The 16,307-nt window shown below is 42.2% G+C and overlaps 1 protein-coding gene across 10 annotated transcripts in view; it reads left to right on the top strand.

Moving 5' to 3' along the window:
• Positions 1-16,307, top strand: part of Ccdc77 (coiled-coil domain containing 77) — a 37,120-nt gene that overhangs the window by 13,226 nt on the left and 7,587 nt on the right. For all 10 annotated transcript variants that reach the window (XM_029566803.1, XM_008839715.3, XM_029566799.1 and 7 more), the window contains 4 exons: positions 8,253-8,349; positions 9,557-9,629; positions 10,723-10,814; positions 13,439-13,587. In XM_029566803.1, coding sequence (XP_029422663.1) covers positions 8,253-8,349; positions 9,557-9,629; positions 10,723-10,814; positions 13,439-13,587 — 411 coding nt within the window. The remainder of the gene's footprint in view (positions 1-8,252; positions 8,350-9,556; positions 9,630-10,722; positions 10,815-13,438; positions 13,588-16,307) is intronic.

Raw genomic sequence — 16,307 nt, forward strand, 5'->3', positions numbered from 1 at the left:
CTTCTTCATTTCAGCCTGAGTATTCTTCAATATTTCTAACTCTTTTCTGAATTCATTCAGAAGTTTATCCATATCTTCTTTCAGTTCTTTGATTTCTTTCTTTGTGTGTTCTTTAAAATTCACTGAATTCTTTTATCATGTTTATAATTGTTCTTTTGAGTTCCATGTCCCCTGCATTATCTAGGGGGTTCTCATTTTACTCCTCTAGAGGACTATTGGTATTTGGTGGGGATATGTTATTTTGGTTTTTCATGTTATTATTTTCTCTGTGATTTTGGCATGTGAATTTCTTTTGTAGTTTATGATTCTTGTGTGAGACTTAAGCCTCCAAGTTTAGGTCTGCTTCTTTTTGTGAACTATATGTGTCTTTGTGGTTTAATTTTTGGGCATGAAAGGCTGGTTCCTCTAAGCTTCCAGTTCTCTCTTTTGATTTTATATTGGAGTGGCCAGGTTGCTTTTGTCTTCAGGAGTTTCCAAGTCAGATGAGGATAAGATGCACTCAGGCTTTCTCCTAAGGTCTGGATCCCTTCAGGAAAGATTTTGGCCTCCGGAATTTTGGGGTTGGACTGGCCTGGGACCTGGGCCCAGGAAAGATGCTGGTCTAGGGCAGCTGGCGGCCGTGCCACCCAATGATGCAAAGGAAGATGGGGGCAGGAAGCGGCCCCAGATGCGGCCCCAAGTGCTCCTGGGGACTGCTCTGAGGAGCTGGGTTGGTCTGGATGCAAAGGATCAGGAAGAGGAAAGGTAAGCTCCGTGTCCAGGAAAGAGGCTGGCTGGTCATGCAGGCCTAGGGAAGTAGAGGGAGGTGAGGGCAGGGCCAGGCCCAGAGTGCTCCCTGGAGAGAGGCCTGTGGGTCATACAGGCCCAGGGAAGCAGAGTTAGTGAGAGACTTTTATTCTTTTGCTCTGAAAACTGGTTTGTGGAAAAAACTAAACCAAGGAAAATTGTCGCGAGCCACGACTCTGTCCAGCAGAGCCGAGGAAAGACGACACAGACACCAAGGTGAGGTTCAGGCTTTCTCTTCTCACTCTCTCTTTATTCTCTCTTTATTCTTCTCCCTTGTTCTCTTTCTTCATTATCTCACCCACTACTCACACCTTTGTTGTTCTCCTCCCTCCTTTTTTTTCCTATCTCTCTTGTCCCTCTATCCTTAAACACTTCAGCTCTTCATATAGCATTTCCAACAGCCCTCTCCCCAGCCAGGACCAATCAGGACACACACACGTGCAGCGGGCAGGCAGAGTGGCAGCTCATTGGGCCACGTAGTAAGATCATCAGGCAGGCAGCACATGTTCGGGCTCACCATGCTTCAGGGAGTTGGAGTAAACAAGCGAGGATCACGAGCCTTGGCAATCAGCCAAGAGTTGAAGTAAACAGCACGAGGCTTGGCAGCCAGCCAGGGCGCCATCTTTGGCTGGCTCGGCTGTGCTCGCTTCCCACAGAAAATGACTTTAGATTTATGGGTTTCTAAGCTTTTCAGATTTGAAAAGCAGAACAAAACCATGTACGCAGTAGTTTGTTCAGACACAGCAGACTTAGTGATCCTATATTAAAAGTAAAAATGTTAATGTGGAAGATGGAAGACATCTGCTATCCTCTTCTGAATCTAAATAGAGGGCATTAGGCCGGTTGTGGTGGCGCACACTTTTAATCCCAGCACTCAGGAGGCAGAGGCAGAGTTAGAGGCAGGTGAATCTCTGTGAGTTCAAGGCCAACCTAGTCTATATAGTGATTTCTTAGGCCAGCTGGGGCTATGGGGAGACCCTATCTCAAAAAGACCAACAAAACAAAAACAACAACAAAAGCTATAGAGGGCAGTAAACATGCTTTACACCCAAAAACTATTGGCAGTAGTTTAGAGGTAACCAAACTAAACGTAGAATGATATTCTTAGCACAGCAAGGACTCAGTAAATCTAAGACTAAAATCATGATTACATTTTGAAAGAAAACACACACAACCCAAATAAGAACCTTTGAGATCTTTTTCACTGGAAGATATACTTGATGCTGTTAAATTCACAAATCTGCTAATTTAACTACCCAGTCCTAAGTATCTAAAACACATTGTAAACAGAAATATCTTTTCTCTCCATATGACAGTGTCCATTCGTATCATGGTTTTGGAATGGGGGTTAAGATTGCCCTTAAATTGTAAGTCGTTGGGGTTCCTTTACAGTTAACTTCAGCAAAATTCATGCAAAGTAGTAGTTAACAATAATTTTCTTGTTAACTCATGAGGAAACACATTCAAAACTGCATTTTGTACAACTTTCTGTACTAAAATGTAGAAAAACTGAGCTACACAAATACTAAAAAGTTTAAAAACTGCTTAATTTAAAAAATACATATTTTATGGGGCTGGAGAGATGGCTCAGTGGTTAAGAACACTGGCTGTTTTTGCAGAAGACCCAGGTTCGAATCCCAGCACCCACATGGCAGCTAACAATTGTCTGTAACTCCATTTCCAGGGGATCTGACACCTTCTTCTGACCTCTGAGGGCACTGCCACATACACATAAAAATAAAATATTTTTTAAAATATATTTTATTTTTATTTTTTATGTGTATGAGTGTATTGCCTGCATGTATGTTGTGCACCCATGTTGTGCAGTGCCTGCAGAGGTCAGAAGAGGGCATTGGGTATCCTGGACCTGGAGTTATAGAAAGTTGTTAGCTGCTGTGTGGGTGCTGGAAGTCAGTCCTGGGCCCTCTGCAAGAGCAGTCAGTGCTCTTAACAACTGAGCCATCTCTCCAGCCCAGTTTCTTAATTTAAAAAAATTATTTTTATTTTATCTATATGAGTGTATTGCCTACATATATGTAAGTGCATCTGTGTCATGCAATACCCTGTGGAGATCAGAAGAGAACACCCTTGGAACTGGAGTTACGGACAGTTGTTAGCTACCATGTGGGTGCTAGGAATCAAACCCAGGTCCTGTACAAGAGCAATCAGTGCTCTTAACCACTTAAGCCATCTTTTTAGCCCTATTTTATTTTTAAATTTTGTATATATGTGTGTCTGTGTGTCTGTGCATGTGCATATGGTGCTCTTGGAGGCCAAGAAAGGGCATCAGAGCCCTAGAGCTGGAGTTACAGGTGGTTATGAGCCACCCAATAAGGGTGTTCAAAACTGAACTCCAGTCCTCTGCAGGAGTAGCAAGCATTCGTAACCAATGTGAGTCATCTCTCCAGGGCCTATTTTCTGTTTTGTTGTTGTTGTTGTTTGGGTTGTTTGTTTTGTTTTTTGTTTTTTGTTTTTGTTTTTTTGAAACAGGGTGTCTCTGTAGCTCTAGCTGGCCTGGAACTTACTATGTAAACCAGGCTAGCCTTGAACTCACAGAGATCTGCCTGCCTCTGCCTCCCAAGTGCTAGCATTAAAGGCATGCACCACCATACCCAGATTTTAAAAAGATTTTAAACTTTGTTTTTAAATTATTTTTATTTTATGTGTATGCGTGTATTGCCTGCATGTAGGTAAGTGCACCCATGTTGTGCAATGCTCACAGAGGTCAGAAAAGGCTGTCAGATCCCCTGGGACTGGAATTACAGACAGTTGTTAGCTGCCATGTGGGTGCTGGGATTCACACCCTGGTCTACTCCAAGAACAACCAGTGCTCTTAACTGCTGAGCCATCTTTCCAGCCCCGCTTGTTGTTTTTTTATAGTGGTCTCAATGGACATAGGATGTTTTTTGTTTGTTTGTTTGTTTTGGTTTTCATTGCATTAATGACAAATATTGAGAAGTATTGAAGTGAAACTCAAATGTCAAAGTCCCTTGCTATTTTCTCTCTCTCTCTCTCTCTCTCTCTCTCTCTCTCTCTCTCTCTGGGCAACAGAGTGTCGGTTGCTTTGAATCTTTTAAAATATTTTATTTATCATTTTTATTTTGTGTGTATGAGTGTTATGCTTGCATGTAGGTAAGTGCACCTGTGTTGCACATTGACAACAGAGGACAGAAGAGGGCATCAGTTACCCTGGAACTGGAGTTACAGACAGTTGTTAGCTGCCATATGGGTGTTGGGATTCGAACCCCGGTCTTCTGCAAGAATAGTCAGTGTTCTTAACCGCTGAGCCATCTCTCCAGCCCTGATTGCTTTGAATTTTAAAACAGGATCTCAGGTTGTAACACAGGTTAGCCTGGAACTCACTGTGTTTTTTGAGCTAGCCTCAAACTTGTGGTATTCCTCATACTTCAGCTTCCTGAATGCTAGTATTACAGGCTTGAGCTGCCATGCCTGGCCCTCACTTTTTTTTGCTGTTTTTTTGTTTGTTTGTTTAAAGTTTTTGAGACTAGACTTGGTTGTATAAGCCTAGTTGGCCTGGAACTCACTATGTAGACTATGTAGGCCAGGGTGGCCTTAACCTTTTGGTGATCCTACTTCCTTTACCTCCTGAGTGCTGCGATCACAGATGCATGCTATCATGCCTGACTAACCTTGCTCAGTTTGAATTGGGTTGTTTCTGTTTTCGTTGTGTTGTGGGAATCCCTTGTGTATTCTAGATATATCCTTATCAGATACATAATTTTCACATTTCCTCCCAGTCTATAGATTGTCTTTTGTCCCATCCTTTGATGCATAAAAATTAAAATTTTTGTTGTCTATTTTTTCTTTCCTTTTCGTATCATATATAAGACATCATTGCCAAATCTAATGTCAAGAAGCCTTTGTTTCCTTTCAAGAATTCTGTAGTTTTGAGGGCTGGAGAGATGGCTCAGCTGTTAATAGCACTGACTGCTTTTGCAAGGGACCTGTGCTTGGTTCCCAGCACCTACATGGCAGCAAACAACCATTCGTAACTCTAGTTCTAGGGGATCTGATGGCCTCTTCGGGTTTCCCTGGGCCTCACATGCAAATGAGGCACTTACATACATGCAGACAAAACACATAAAATAAAAATAAAACAATTAAAAAAAGAACTATATAGTTTTAGCTCCTTCATTTTGGTGTTGGATCCTTTTCTTTCCTTGTTAGTTGATTGGTTTCTGTACATGTCTGTGCACATGTGTGTATGGCAGTGTGAATTTAGGATTGCATGTAAATGAAGAGATTAGAGGTTGATATCAGGTGTCTTCCTCATTTCTCTCCATCTCAGTTTTAGAGACAGGATCTCACTGAACCTCGAGCTTTCCAGTTTGGCTAGACTAGAAACAGACAAGTTCCCAGGATCCTCCTGTTTGCACCTCCCAGCACTGGGATTGCAGGTGTTTACCACTGTACCCAGCTTTTTTTTTTTTTTTTTTTTTTTTTTTTTTTTTTTGAGATAAAACCTTACTATGTAGCTCTGGCTGGCCTAGAACTTATTACGTAGACCAGGCTGGACTTTGAATTCAGGGGTATCTGCCTACCTCTGCCTCTGAGTGCTGGGATTAAAAGTGTGTGCCACTGACCTTGCACAAAATGGTGAGAGAGGTGCCTCTTGGTGTTCTCGGCTTATATATCCTTTGCCCCTCCCCCCACATGCAGCTAAGGTCAACTGATTGGGGGGAGGGGTAACTGACTACCCCCTTGACTCCTTGATGAGTTTGGGAAGGAGATGTAACTGTAGTTTGCTGGCATAGTGGTCGGAGGACATTTCCAGGTAACACTATACCCTTTCCTCCGGCTCTTACATTCTTTCCACCAACCTCTTCTGAAAAAGTTCCTGAGCCTTGGAGGGGGTGGTAGGTGTGGGATGGTCTTCCTCTCATTGTGGCAGGGCACTGAACTTTTGGGTCTCTGCATCATCTGTTTTCCATGGGCTGTTGCCCAGTTTCAGTGGGATTCCATCTGCATCATGTGGAGGCCGGTTCCAGGCACTCTCAGGGGTGTGCTGAGTTCTCAGCATCTAAGCCAGACAGAGGCCAGAACAGCCCTCTCAGGATGTTTGTTAAGGTCTCTGTACCCAGCTTTTTATATGAGTGCTAGGGATCAAACTCAGGTTTTCATGCTTTACCCAGGGAGGCATCTTTCCAGGTCCCCCACCTTTTTTTGAGCAGGGTCTTGTATAGACAAGGCTGGTCTAGAATTCCTTATCCTTCCTCAGCTTCCCAAGTGCTGGGATTATAAGTGTGGGCCATCATGCCTGGCTGCCACATATCTTGTGCTTTGGAGAGAATGTCCTAGCGTGCTCTAAAATCTTCCTGTTTTCTGTCCATGCAGTATAACCTTTATGGTATCATCAGTAGTGAATTTATACCATTTTAGAAGAAAGCAAAAGAATTACCACAGGGAATGACTACAGAAGTATACTCTTGCCCAACTCATGTGATTATGAACTGCCTTCTTCCTTAGAAAGGTGGAAAATAAGGTATTTGCCTCCTCAGTGGACACATTCCATGTACCTGAGGTCAAGTTAATCTGCCCTTGCAAAGATAGAGCTGGCACAGTGATGTGATTGAGACATATCTGCAGTCTTCCAGAATCAGTGTACTCTTGTATTTCCCATTGGCTTACCCCAGAAGACAGAGGTAAACTAATACAGAGGTTGTGCCAACTACCAAGTATGTACATTCTAATTACACATCTGGGGACTGAGGAAATGACTATTGATTGAGTCTGTAGATCTAGTAGACCCACTGTGAACTGGATCTGGGCCAAAATTCCATTTATAGCCTTGTCCTCATATGCTCTGTGCCATGATAGTGCTTAAGGTTACCAGGTATCAGAGTCTTCTGAGATCCAGTATCCAGCAAATCTTGAAATACCTAGGTATTATGTTTTCCCCAATGTAACTACTTGAATAAATGGCCATAGACTCTTTGGTAAAGGCTGGAAGAATCCAGGTACACTTGTGGTTTCACACAATCTTGTCTCCTGGGAGAAATAGGCTCTTCTTCAGGTAATACTCTAAAAAATTGGTTAGAGGTTATTAGTGTGTGTGTGTGTGTGTGTGTGTGTGTGTGTGTGTGTGTGTGTGATCATGTGGATGTGGAGGTCAGAGGACAACTTTTGAGAGTTGGTTCTTTCCTTTCACCAAGTTTCAGGGACTGAACTTGGGTTGCTAGGCATGTGCAGCCAAGCACTTTACCCCCTGAGTCATCTCATGGCACTGGCTGGAGGTAGTGGCTTTTTAATGGGGTACAGCCTACAGTCTCTTTTCCTTATTGATTATTTTGATTATTGAAGCTATGTCCCATTAACTCCTCAGCTGTCTAGCTCCTAGGAACAGGGTATTCAACAAGTCATCTCTATGTCATTAGTTCTGAATCCGTTTTTAGAGTTTTCTTCCTTATACCAGTCCTGACATCAGCTGTGTTAGGTTGAGTCTCTTGGGAAACAAACTTCACAGTGAAGATTTTCTTGGAGAAAGTTTGCTGGGAACACTCTAGAGGAAGAATGTGCTCTGAAGGAACAAGGAAAGCTTGGTTAGACAGATGGAGGACTTTAGCCATGATTCATTTTTAGCAGGCCTCAACTAATACTATGGGGGCTCTGAAGCTAAGTGGCTCTTCAGAGCCATTTGAATTGAGAGAAAAAATGGATTCTTGCACCTGACTCATACACAAGGTTCTGTGTGCAGGCTGTCTGGAGGAATGGGAGGCATAAACAGGGAAGTAGTTTTCCTTTGGCTGCAAGAAGTTCTAGGGAGAGTCAAGTGTGAACCATGTGCAGGCAGTATTCCTGGGGAGAGTTGAGTGTGAGCTATGTGCAGGCAGTGTTCCTGGCATCAGGAGAATCAGTGCTGAAGAGGAGGATCCACTACAGTTCCCTTCTAGAAACAGCTAAGAAATTATTCCTGGCCCCTTCTCTGAATTCCTGAATAGAAATACCTGATGTCTTAAGAGCTGGAGCTGGGGTATAGATAGAGCCTTTTCATTTTTAATTTGTAGTTACTATTGTTTTAAAAACAGATTGTGCTGGGGATGTAGCTATTACTAGAGTGCTTCCATAGTATGTACAAAGCTCTGGGTTTGATACTGAACAAACTGGGTGTGGTGGCATAGATCTATAATCTCAGTGCATACAACAGGGTCAGAAGTTTAAGTTCATCCTTGACTACATAGTGAGTTCAAGTCCAATCTGAGATATGTGAGACTGTCTCAGAAAAATATCAGAAGGAAAATCCTTTTGTTTGTTTTTGTTTTTGAGGCAGCATCCTACTATGTAGTCCTGGTTGGCCTGGAACACACTATGTAGATCAGGTTCCTCATATACACAGAAATTCAGTGCCCCCTACCTTCTGAGTGCTGGGATCAAAGGTATGCACCTGACCAGAGGGAAAGGATTATTTGCTTGGAGTACATAATGTCTGCTTTTTGTGAGAATTGCAGGGAACTGGAAGACAAGAAAAAGATTCAGAATCTCTTAGCTCTTGTGGGACCAGACATTGGAGAAGTGACTTATTTTTATAAGGAGCCTCCCCACAAAGTAAGTGATCTTTGCTATGATGTAGAGAGTATGACCTTTATACAACACTAGTGAGGTCTATAGTCAGATCAACCTTAGTACTTGCTAGAGCTGCCTCATAGAGAGTAGCCATCCAAATGTTTTCCTGAGTTCTTGAAGCATTTTCCTTTAAAACCTTGTGAAGGTTTTTCCACTATTTAGAAACCTAAAGACTATGGTTGGGGCATAGCTCAGTGGTAGAATACTTGTCTAGCATGTGTGAGGCTCTAGGTTTATCCTCAGCATTGTACCAGAAGAAGAACAGAACAAAAAAGAAAACTAAAGCCTAGAGGGGTAGATATTCTAGCTGAGATTAGAGAAGAAAGCAAAGACAATCTGTGAAGAAGACATTTCAGTAAATTTCTCTTTTAAGCTTTGTTTCCACTGATTATAAATGTACCAATGGTCATTATTAAAAACAAAGGTGGTGAGACACACCTATAATCCCAGCACTTGAGAAGTGGAGGCAGAAGGATCAGGAATTCAAAGCCAGCCCAGGCTATATGAGATCCAGTCTCAAAGAACCAAAAATATAAAAACACATAGACAGAAGTCTATCATATAAGAGTAATAGTCTCCTATATTCCTAGCCCTGGAGGTGAACTGTTATTAATAGTTTGGTATATTTATTTCCAGTTCATTTTTTATTCAGAAATAGTTAGAAGTATGTATCATTTTTTTTCTTTGTGTTTGTGATTTTTTTTTTTTTTAGACAGAGTCTCAATATGTGGCCCAAGCTAGCCTGGAATTCATTAGGTAACCCAGTCTGGCCTCAGACTTAGAATCTGCTTGCCTCAGCTTCCCAAGTGTAGGGATCAAAGAGGTGTGCCATCATGCCTGGTTGATTTTCACTTTTGTAAAGAATTTTTCAGTAGCATTTTTATACATAGCTACATATGCATATTGTTACCTGTTTCTTTAATGTCCTTGTCAAAGAGCACTTTTTAAAGTATATTTTGGTTAAATAGACCTGTGATTTTATTTATTTATTTAGTTTGTATTAACACTGGATTTTCTCCAATGTTGTTACTTTACCCATGTTACCTCTCATGTACATGCAACATCTTTACATGGTTATATCAATTTTAACCGATTTAACCTATAAATGTTGGATCTGTACAACTAAGACTAAAAACTATAATTTCACAGATACAGGAAGACTACTTCTATGCCTTCTCTTCTTCTTTAGGTCAGTATTCTCCAAAAGTCTACCAAGGCTGTTGATGTATATAATCAGAATGAGCCTTCCGCTTCCAGAGCAGGTAACAGCTGGACTAGAAACTTTCACTAATGTAGAATTAAACTTCATGATATAAATTATTAGAGATTTTTCCCTAATAAACAGAGACAGTGGTGCCCCTCGCAGTCCAGTATCTTACAGATCTGGAACTATGCAAGGAATGAAATTTTGTTTAATGCAAGTGTTTTTTGTTGTTACTGTGTGTATACAAGTTTATATGGGGGGGGGGCTACACATTTGTGTGAAGGCCGGAAATGGTTGTTGAATGCCTTCCTCAGTTACCTCATCATCTTATTTTTGAGACAGTTTCTCACTGAACTTGGAGCTTCCTGATTCAATGAAACTGGTTGTCCAGTGAACCCCAGGGACCCTCTTGTCTTTGCCTCTCCAGGTGCATGCCACCACATCTGGCTTTTTACAAGGGTGGTAGAGATCTGAACTCAAGTCCTCAGGCTTATGCAGCAAGTACTTGACTGACTGAGACATCCCCCCAGGCCACCTGTGCAAGTTTTCTTTTGCTGTTTTAAAAAATATATTTTTGAGCTGGGCGTGGTGGCACATGCCTTTAATCCCAGCACTTGGGAGGTGGAGATGGTCAGATCCCTGAGTTAAGGCCAGCCTGGTCTACATAGTGAGTTGCAGGCCAGCTGGGGCTGGCCTTGAACTCACAGAGATCCACCTGCCTCTGCCTCCCAAAGGCTGAGATTAAAGGTGTGCACCACCATGCCCAGCAAACTTTCTTCTTTTAAAAACACAGCCTTCCTATGTAGCCCTATCTCTCTGCTAGCTATTTTCAAATATATAGTACTTGTCAACCATAGCTAGGCCACTGTGCTCTGAAGCATTAGAAGTTACTCCTCTCCAGCTGGACCCCAGTACCGTGAGCCATCCTCCGGCCACCATTCCTTCTCCATACCCTTCCCAGGTTCTAGTAAACTCATTCAGGATTCTGCTTGGACAGCTGAGCACTGTAGGTTTTCTGTGCCTTCCTTTGCCTTCCTTTCCTTCTTGTAGGTAAAGGAAACCGAACTCCTCTGCAGGATTAATGCTGATGCTTGCCTAGCAGAGAGAAAAGTTGAGTAAAGTTTTTGATAAATTTTCATTTTCTATTTTAGATCCTAAAGTAAACAAAAAAAGTCTAGCAATAAAAGAAAAAGACGACAGCTTTGAGCATTACCAAACAGATGTACAAACACTCATCCTACAGGTAATGTATCATTTTGATAGACCAAGATGGCATCCGTACATTTCACTTTGTACATATGTCAGCATTATACGGGAAGTATCTCCTTACACATAGATTGCATTCATGGAGTCAAGAAAATTGATTATTATATTTTTTTAAATTTTATTTTCTGGATATGAGTATATTGCCTGCATGTATGTAAGTACACATGTGTCATGCAATGCCCACAGCAATCAGAAGAGGGCATTGGATCCCCTGGAACTGGAGTTATAAATGGTTGTTAGCCACCATGTCGGTGTTAAGAACCAAACCTGGGTCCTCTGCAGTAGCACAGCCAGTGCTCTTAACTGCTAAACCATATTTTGAGCCCCAGTGTTATTAATATGACATTTATTAGGAAATGGTTTTAATATAGATTTAAATCTGAACATTAAAGGAGGAGAAGAGGAAGTCTTAACATAGTGGCATACTCTTGCAGTCTTAGCTCTGAGTCTGAGGCAAGAGGATTGAATTTGAGGTCTTCTGGGTTTTGTGGGGAAAGCAAAACCCTATCTCTGTATACCCTCACCCAGCCAAAGATTGAGAGAAAGAGAGAGAGAGAGAGAGAGAGAGAGAGAGAGAGAGACTGATTGTTAATCAATGGAATTTCCAAAGAGAGACAAAGGTAGTAAAGCATACCCTAGAGTGGCTATGGGTTTCTCTAGAAAGTAGCCTCTTATCATACCTTAAATCATTAGTTTCTTTTTCTTTTTTTTTTTTTTTTTTTTTTTTTTAAAAAGGGAAAAAAAAAAAAAAAAAAAAAGAGGACGATAAATCTTTCACTGTGATATATCAAAATAACTGCCTCTGCCCCCGAAGTGCTGGGACTACAGGCATGTGCCACCACACCCAGCTAGCACTACACCTTAAATCATTATTTTCTTTTTTTTTTAATTTTATTTATTATTTTTATTTTATGTGTATGTGTGTAGTATTGCCGGAGTTACGGACAGTTGTTAGCTGCCATGTGGGTGCTAGGATTTGAACCCAGGTCTTCTGCAAGAACAACCAGTGTTCTTAACCACTGAGCCATCTCTCCAGTCCCTTAAATCATTATTTTCTATCTAAACAGTCTGGAATGCTTCTCTCCACTTTTAGTTCATATGCTAAGCCCTACTCAACAAAACCATCCTAAAGTAAGAATTCACCTTTAAAAAAAAAAAGTTTATTTTTACGTGTATGAGTATAATGCCTGCAGGTAGGTGTACCCATGTTGTGCAGTGCTCTTGGAGGTCAGAAGAGGGCGTTGGATTCCCTGGAACTGGAGTTACAGATGGTTGCTAGCCACCATGAAGGCTATAGGAGTTGAACCCAGGGCCTCTGCAAGAACAATCAGTGCTCCCAACCACTGAACCATCCCTCTAGCCCCCTCCCCCCCCTTTTTTTAAAGGCAAAAAAGCAGGGTCTTACTGTGTAGCCTTGACTGGCATGGAGCTCATTATGTAGACCAGACTGGCCTAGATCTCATAGAGATCTACCTACCTGCCTCTGCCTCCCAAGTGCTCAGATTAAAGGTGGATACCACTGTGCCAAGCTAGAAGCCTCTTTGATATTGGACTGAGGAGCACACAGAGGTTAGTGTAGGAAAGCTTCTCTGTGTGGCACATCAACATTGGGAGTTACATCCATTATTTAGTGTGTGTGTCCTAAAATCTAGGAAAATGGATAAGTCATTATCTTACTAGTTGGTTATTGTATGTCCTTTGGAACCCTGGTTTTTTGTGGGGGGGGGTTTGTTTTTCATCTAGTTGCACTAAAGTTCCTGTCCTTATTGGGATGGGGATGCATTGACTTAAAAGACCATTTCTACCTTTGTCCAGTATCTTTAGAGTCAGAACAGCCAGATTCTGAGAAAGAAATTGCATTCTATCCATTTGTTCTACTTGTTGAAACTGTAAAAGTCCCCATGTTTCTATATAACTGGGGCATCTTAAAAGGGAGATAGTCCTAAAACTCTAAAAGGAGACAGTGAGAAAGCTAGGGTAGGGAAAAGGAGATTTTGTAGCCTTTTCTTTGTGTGGTGTGTATGAGGGATTGAGTGTGAACAGAGTTGGCTTTTGGGCCGGAGAGATGGCACCATTTGTAATCTGTTAAAGACAATTAGGAGTTAGTGGGGTGGCTCAGTTGGCAATGTGCTTGTCATGCAAGCATGAGGACCTGATCCCTAGAACCCCCATCAAAAAGCTGGGCATGGCTGTACATATCTGTAATCTCAGCTCTGGGAAAGCAGAGACAGGTAGATCCCTGGAGCTCGCTGACCAGCCAACCAAGGCAATTGTGAGCTCTAAGTTCAGTGAGAGACCCTGTCTCAAAAAAATAGGGTAGAGAGTAATTGAGGAAGACACCTGATGTTGATCTCTGGCTTCTACACACATGAATATATGTGTGCACTGCATACTCCCACAGGAACTCACACACATACGACATACACACAAGAAAGAAAATTCAAACTGAGATTTTTGCTACTGTTTGTTTTGTTGCTGTGTTTGGGTTGGTTTGTGGTATGGTTGGCTTGGTTTTACTTTGTTTCTGGAAAAGGGCTCACTTTCAGAGCTCTAAAATAAGTAGAAGCAGGGATGGAAATTCACCCCTCTTGGCCTTTGTAGGTGCAAGCACTTCAGGCACAGCTGGAAGAGCAGACCAAGCTTTCTAGAGAACAAGTTGAAGGGCTCATGGAGGACAGACGGATTCACATTGAGGAAATACAAGTTCAGCACCAGAGAAATCAGGATAAAGTCAAAGAACTAACCAAAAGGTGAGTATTCAAAAAACACATACCTAACAGGTTCTGTTGTTCTGAATGCCTTAAAAGTTAACAGTTCAGGGCTGGAGACATGGCTCACCAGTTAAGAACACTGTTCTTGCAGAAGATCCAGGTTCGAATTCCAGTATCCACATGGCAGCTAACAACTGTACATAACTCCAGTTCCAGGGGACCCAACAGCCTCTTCTGTCTTCCAAGGGCATTGCACGACACAGGTGCACTTACCTACATGCAGGCAATACACACATACAAATGAAATAAAAATAATACTGAAAAGAAAAAGTTAACAGTTCTTAGCCGGGCATGGTGGTGCATGCCTTTAGTCACAGCATTCAGGAGGCAGGTGGATCTCTCTCTGAATTCAAGACCAGCCTGGTCTACACAGTGAGTTCCAGGTCAGCTGGGGCTACATAGAGACCCTTTCTCAAAAAAATTTTAGCAGTTCTTGGGCTGGGTATATATAGGTCAGTGGTAGTGGGATGGCCTATCATGTTTTAGTCTCAGGTTCATTCCCCACATAAGGGGGGAAAAAAAAGTTCTGGGGCTAGAGAGATGGCTCAGGGGTTAAGAGCTCTTATGGCTCTTGGAGAAGACCCAGGTTTGGTTCCCAGCACCCACATGGCAGATCATAACTGCCTGTAACTTAAGTTCCAGGGGGTACAGTACCCTTTTTTGGCCTCCATGGACATCAGTCATGCACATGGTGCACATACATACATGTAGGCATTCACATACACATATAAAAATAAATATTTAAAAATAAATAGTTCTGTATCATGACAGCAAAGGATTGTGGGACAGAGTGACCTTGAAAAGCTATCTTCCTACCTGGGCATAGTGACATATACCTATAATTCCAACATTCAGGAGGCTGCTGCTAAGGCCAGCCTGGGCTGTAGAGTTTAAGGTCAATGTGAAGTACATAGTGAGACCCTGTCCCCAAGCAACAACAGTCAATATAAAACAACAACAAAGAACTCCACGAAAAGTTATCGACTTAATATATTGGGGAGGAGGCTGGAGAGATGGCTCAGCAGTTAAGAGCACTGACTGCTTTTGCCGAGGACCCAGGTTCGATTCCCAGCACCCACATGGCAGCTACGAACCATCCTTAACTCCAGTTCCAAGGGAATCTGAAGCCCTCTTCTGACCTTTGTGGCATTGCACGACACAGGTGCACTCACATATTTTTTTTTGGTCTTTTTTGAGACAGGGTCCCCCTGTAGCCCTAGCTGGCCTGGAACTCACTTTGGAGACCATGCTGGACCTGAACTCACAGAGATACACCTGCCTCTGCCTCCCGAGTGCTGGGATGAAAGGTGTACACCACCACGCCCAGCATAAAATATTTTTTAAAAAATGGTTTTTTAAAAATTTTATGAGTGTATTGCCTTCATGTATATAAGTGCACCTATGTTGTGAAATTCCCAAGTAGGCCAGAAGGGGGCGTTTGATCCCCTGGAACTAGAGTTACAGACATTTGTTAGCCACCATGTGGGTACTTGGAATTGAACTTGGGTCCTCTGCAAGAGCAGTCAGTGCTCTTAACCACCCAGACATCTTTAGCCCAAGTTATCAACTTTCAAAAACCATTTATAATTTCCCATTAACTTCATAATAAAGCCCTGACATTTTAGCATGAATTATTGGTAACTCATCATCTGATACTAAATTAACTTTTCAGCCCAGCTTCTCCCCTTTTGCTTTAGTCCACTTTGTGCCTCAGTCAGTCTAATTGTTTAAGGAAAAATTGTTATTAGCAAGCACATTGCTAGACACTGTAAAACCCCTGAACTAAAGACTTAAACCAAATACACATTCCATAATGACTAGTGTGCCTTTATGATAGCCATATCACCACATATAATTATACCTTTGTTCCCTAAGCCTCTGCCCTATTCTGTGTGCACAGTAGGCACACAACATATATGTTGAATGCTTGATCATCCTTACTAAATTGCACTGACTCACCATCTCTTGAAACATTGTGCAGTATTTTTGTGGGGTTTTGTTTTGAGACATGGTCTGAAACGTTTTATGTAGAGCAGGCTGGCCTTAAACTCACAGAGATCTGCCTGCCTCTGCCTCCCTAGTGCTGGAATTAAAAGCATGCAGGACCATACCCGGGCTCATGTTAATTTTAAATTTTGCTTATTTATATGCTCGTGTGTGTGTGTGTGTGTGTGTATGTGTGTGTGTGTTCATGTTGTGTGGAAGCCAGAGGTGTGTGGGTGGTATTCCTCAGGCTGTCTGCCTTGTTTTTTGAGACAGGGTCTCTCACTGGCCCAGAACATGCTGTTTAGGCTAGGCTGTTGGCCAGTGAGTTCCAGGGATCTCCAGCTCCCCAGCACTAGAATTATAAATGTGCACCACCATACCTGTCTTTTTAAAGTGTGTTCTGGGGATCAAACTCTTCATGTTTAACAGAAATCACTTTACAAAGTGAGCTATTTATTTTGGAGGTAGATCTCTAGTCCAAACTGGTCTTAAACTTCTTATGTAGCTAAGGATGACCTTGAACTTCTTAGTCTGTCTCTACTTCTCAAATGCTGGCATAACAGGTATACACTAGCAGACCCATTTATATGGTGCTGTGCGGTTGAACCCAGGCCCTTTTATCTACTAGGCAAACATTATACCAACTGAGTTATATCCCTGTCCTAATTTTCTTTTTCCCTCTCACTCTCCCCTCCCCTCCGCTCCCCCTCCCC

This window comes from Nannospalax galili, unplaced genomic scaffold (genome assembly GCF_000622305.1).
Source record: "Nannospalax galili isolate Female #2095 unplaced genomic scaffold, S.galili_v1.0 scaffold199, whole genome shotgun sequence".
In the NCBI taxonomy this organism is placed as follows: domain Eukaryota; kingdom Metazoa; phylum Chordata; class Mammalia; order Rodentia; family Spalacidae; genus Nannospalax; species Nannospalax galili.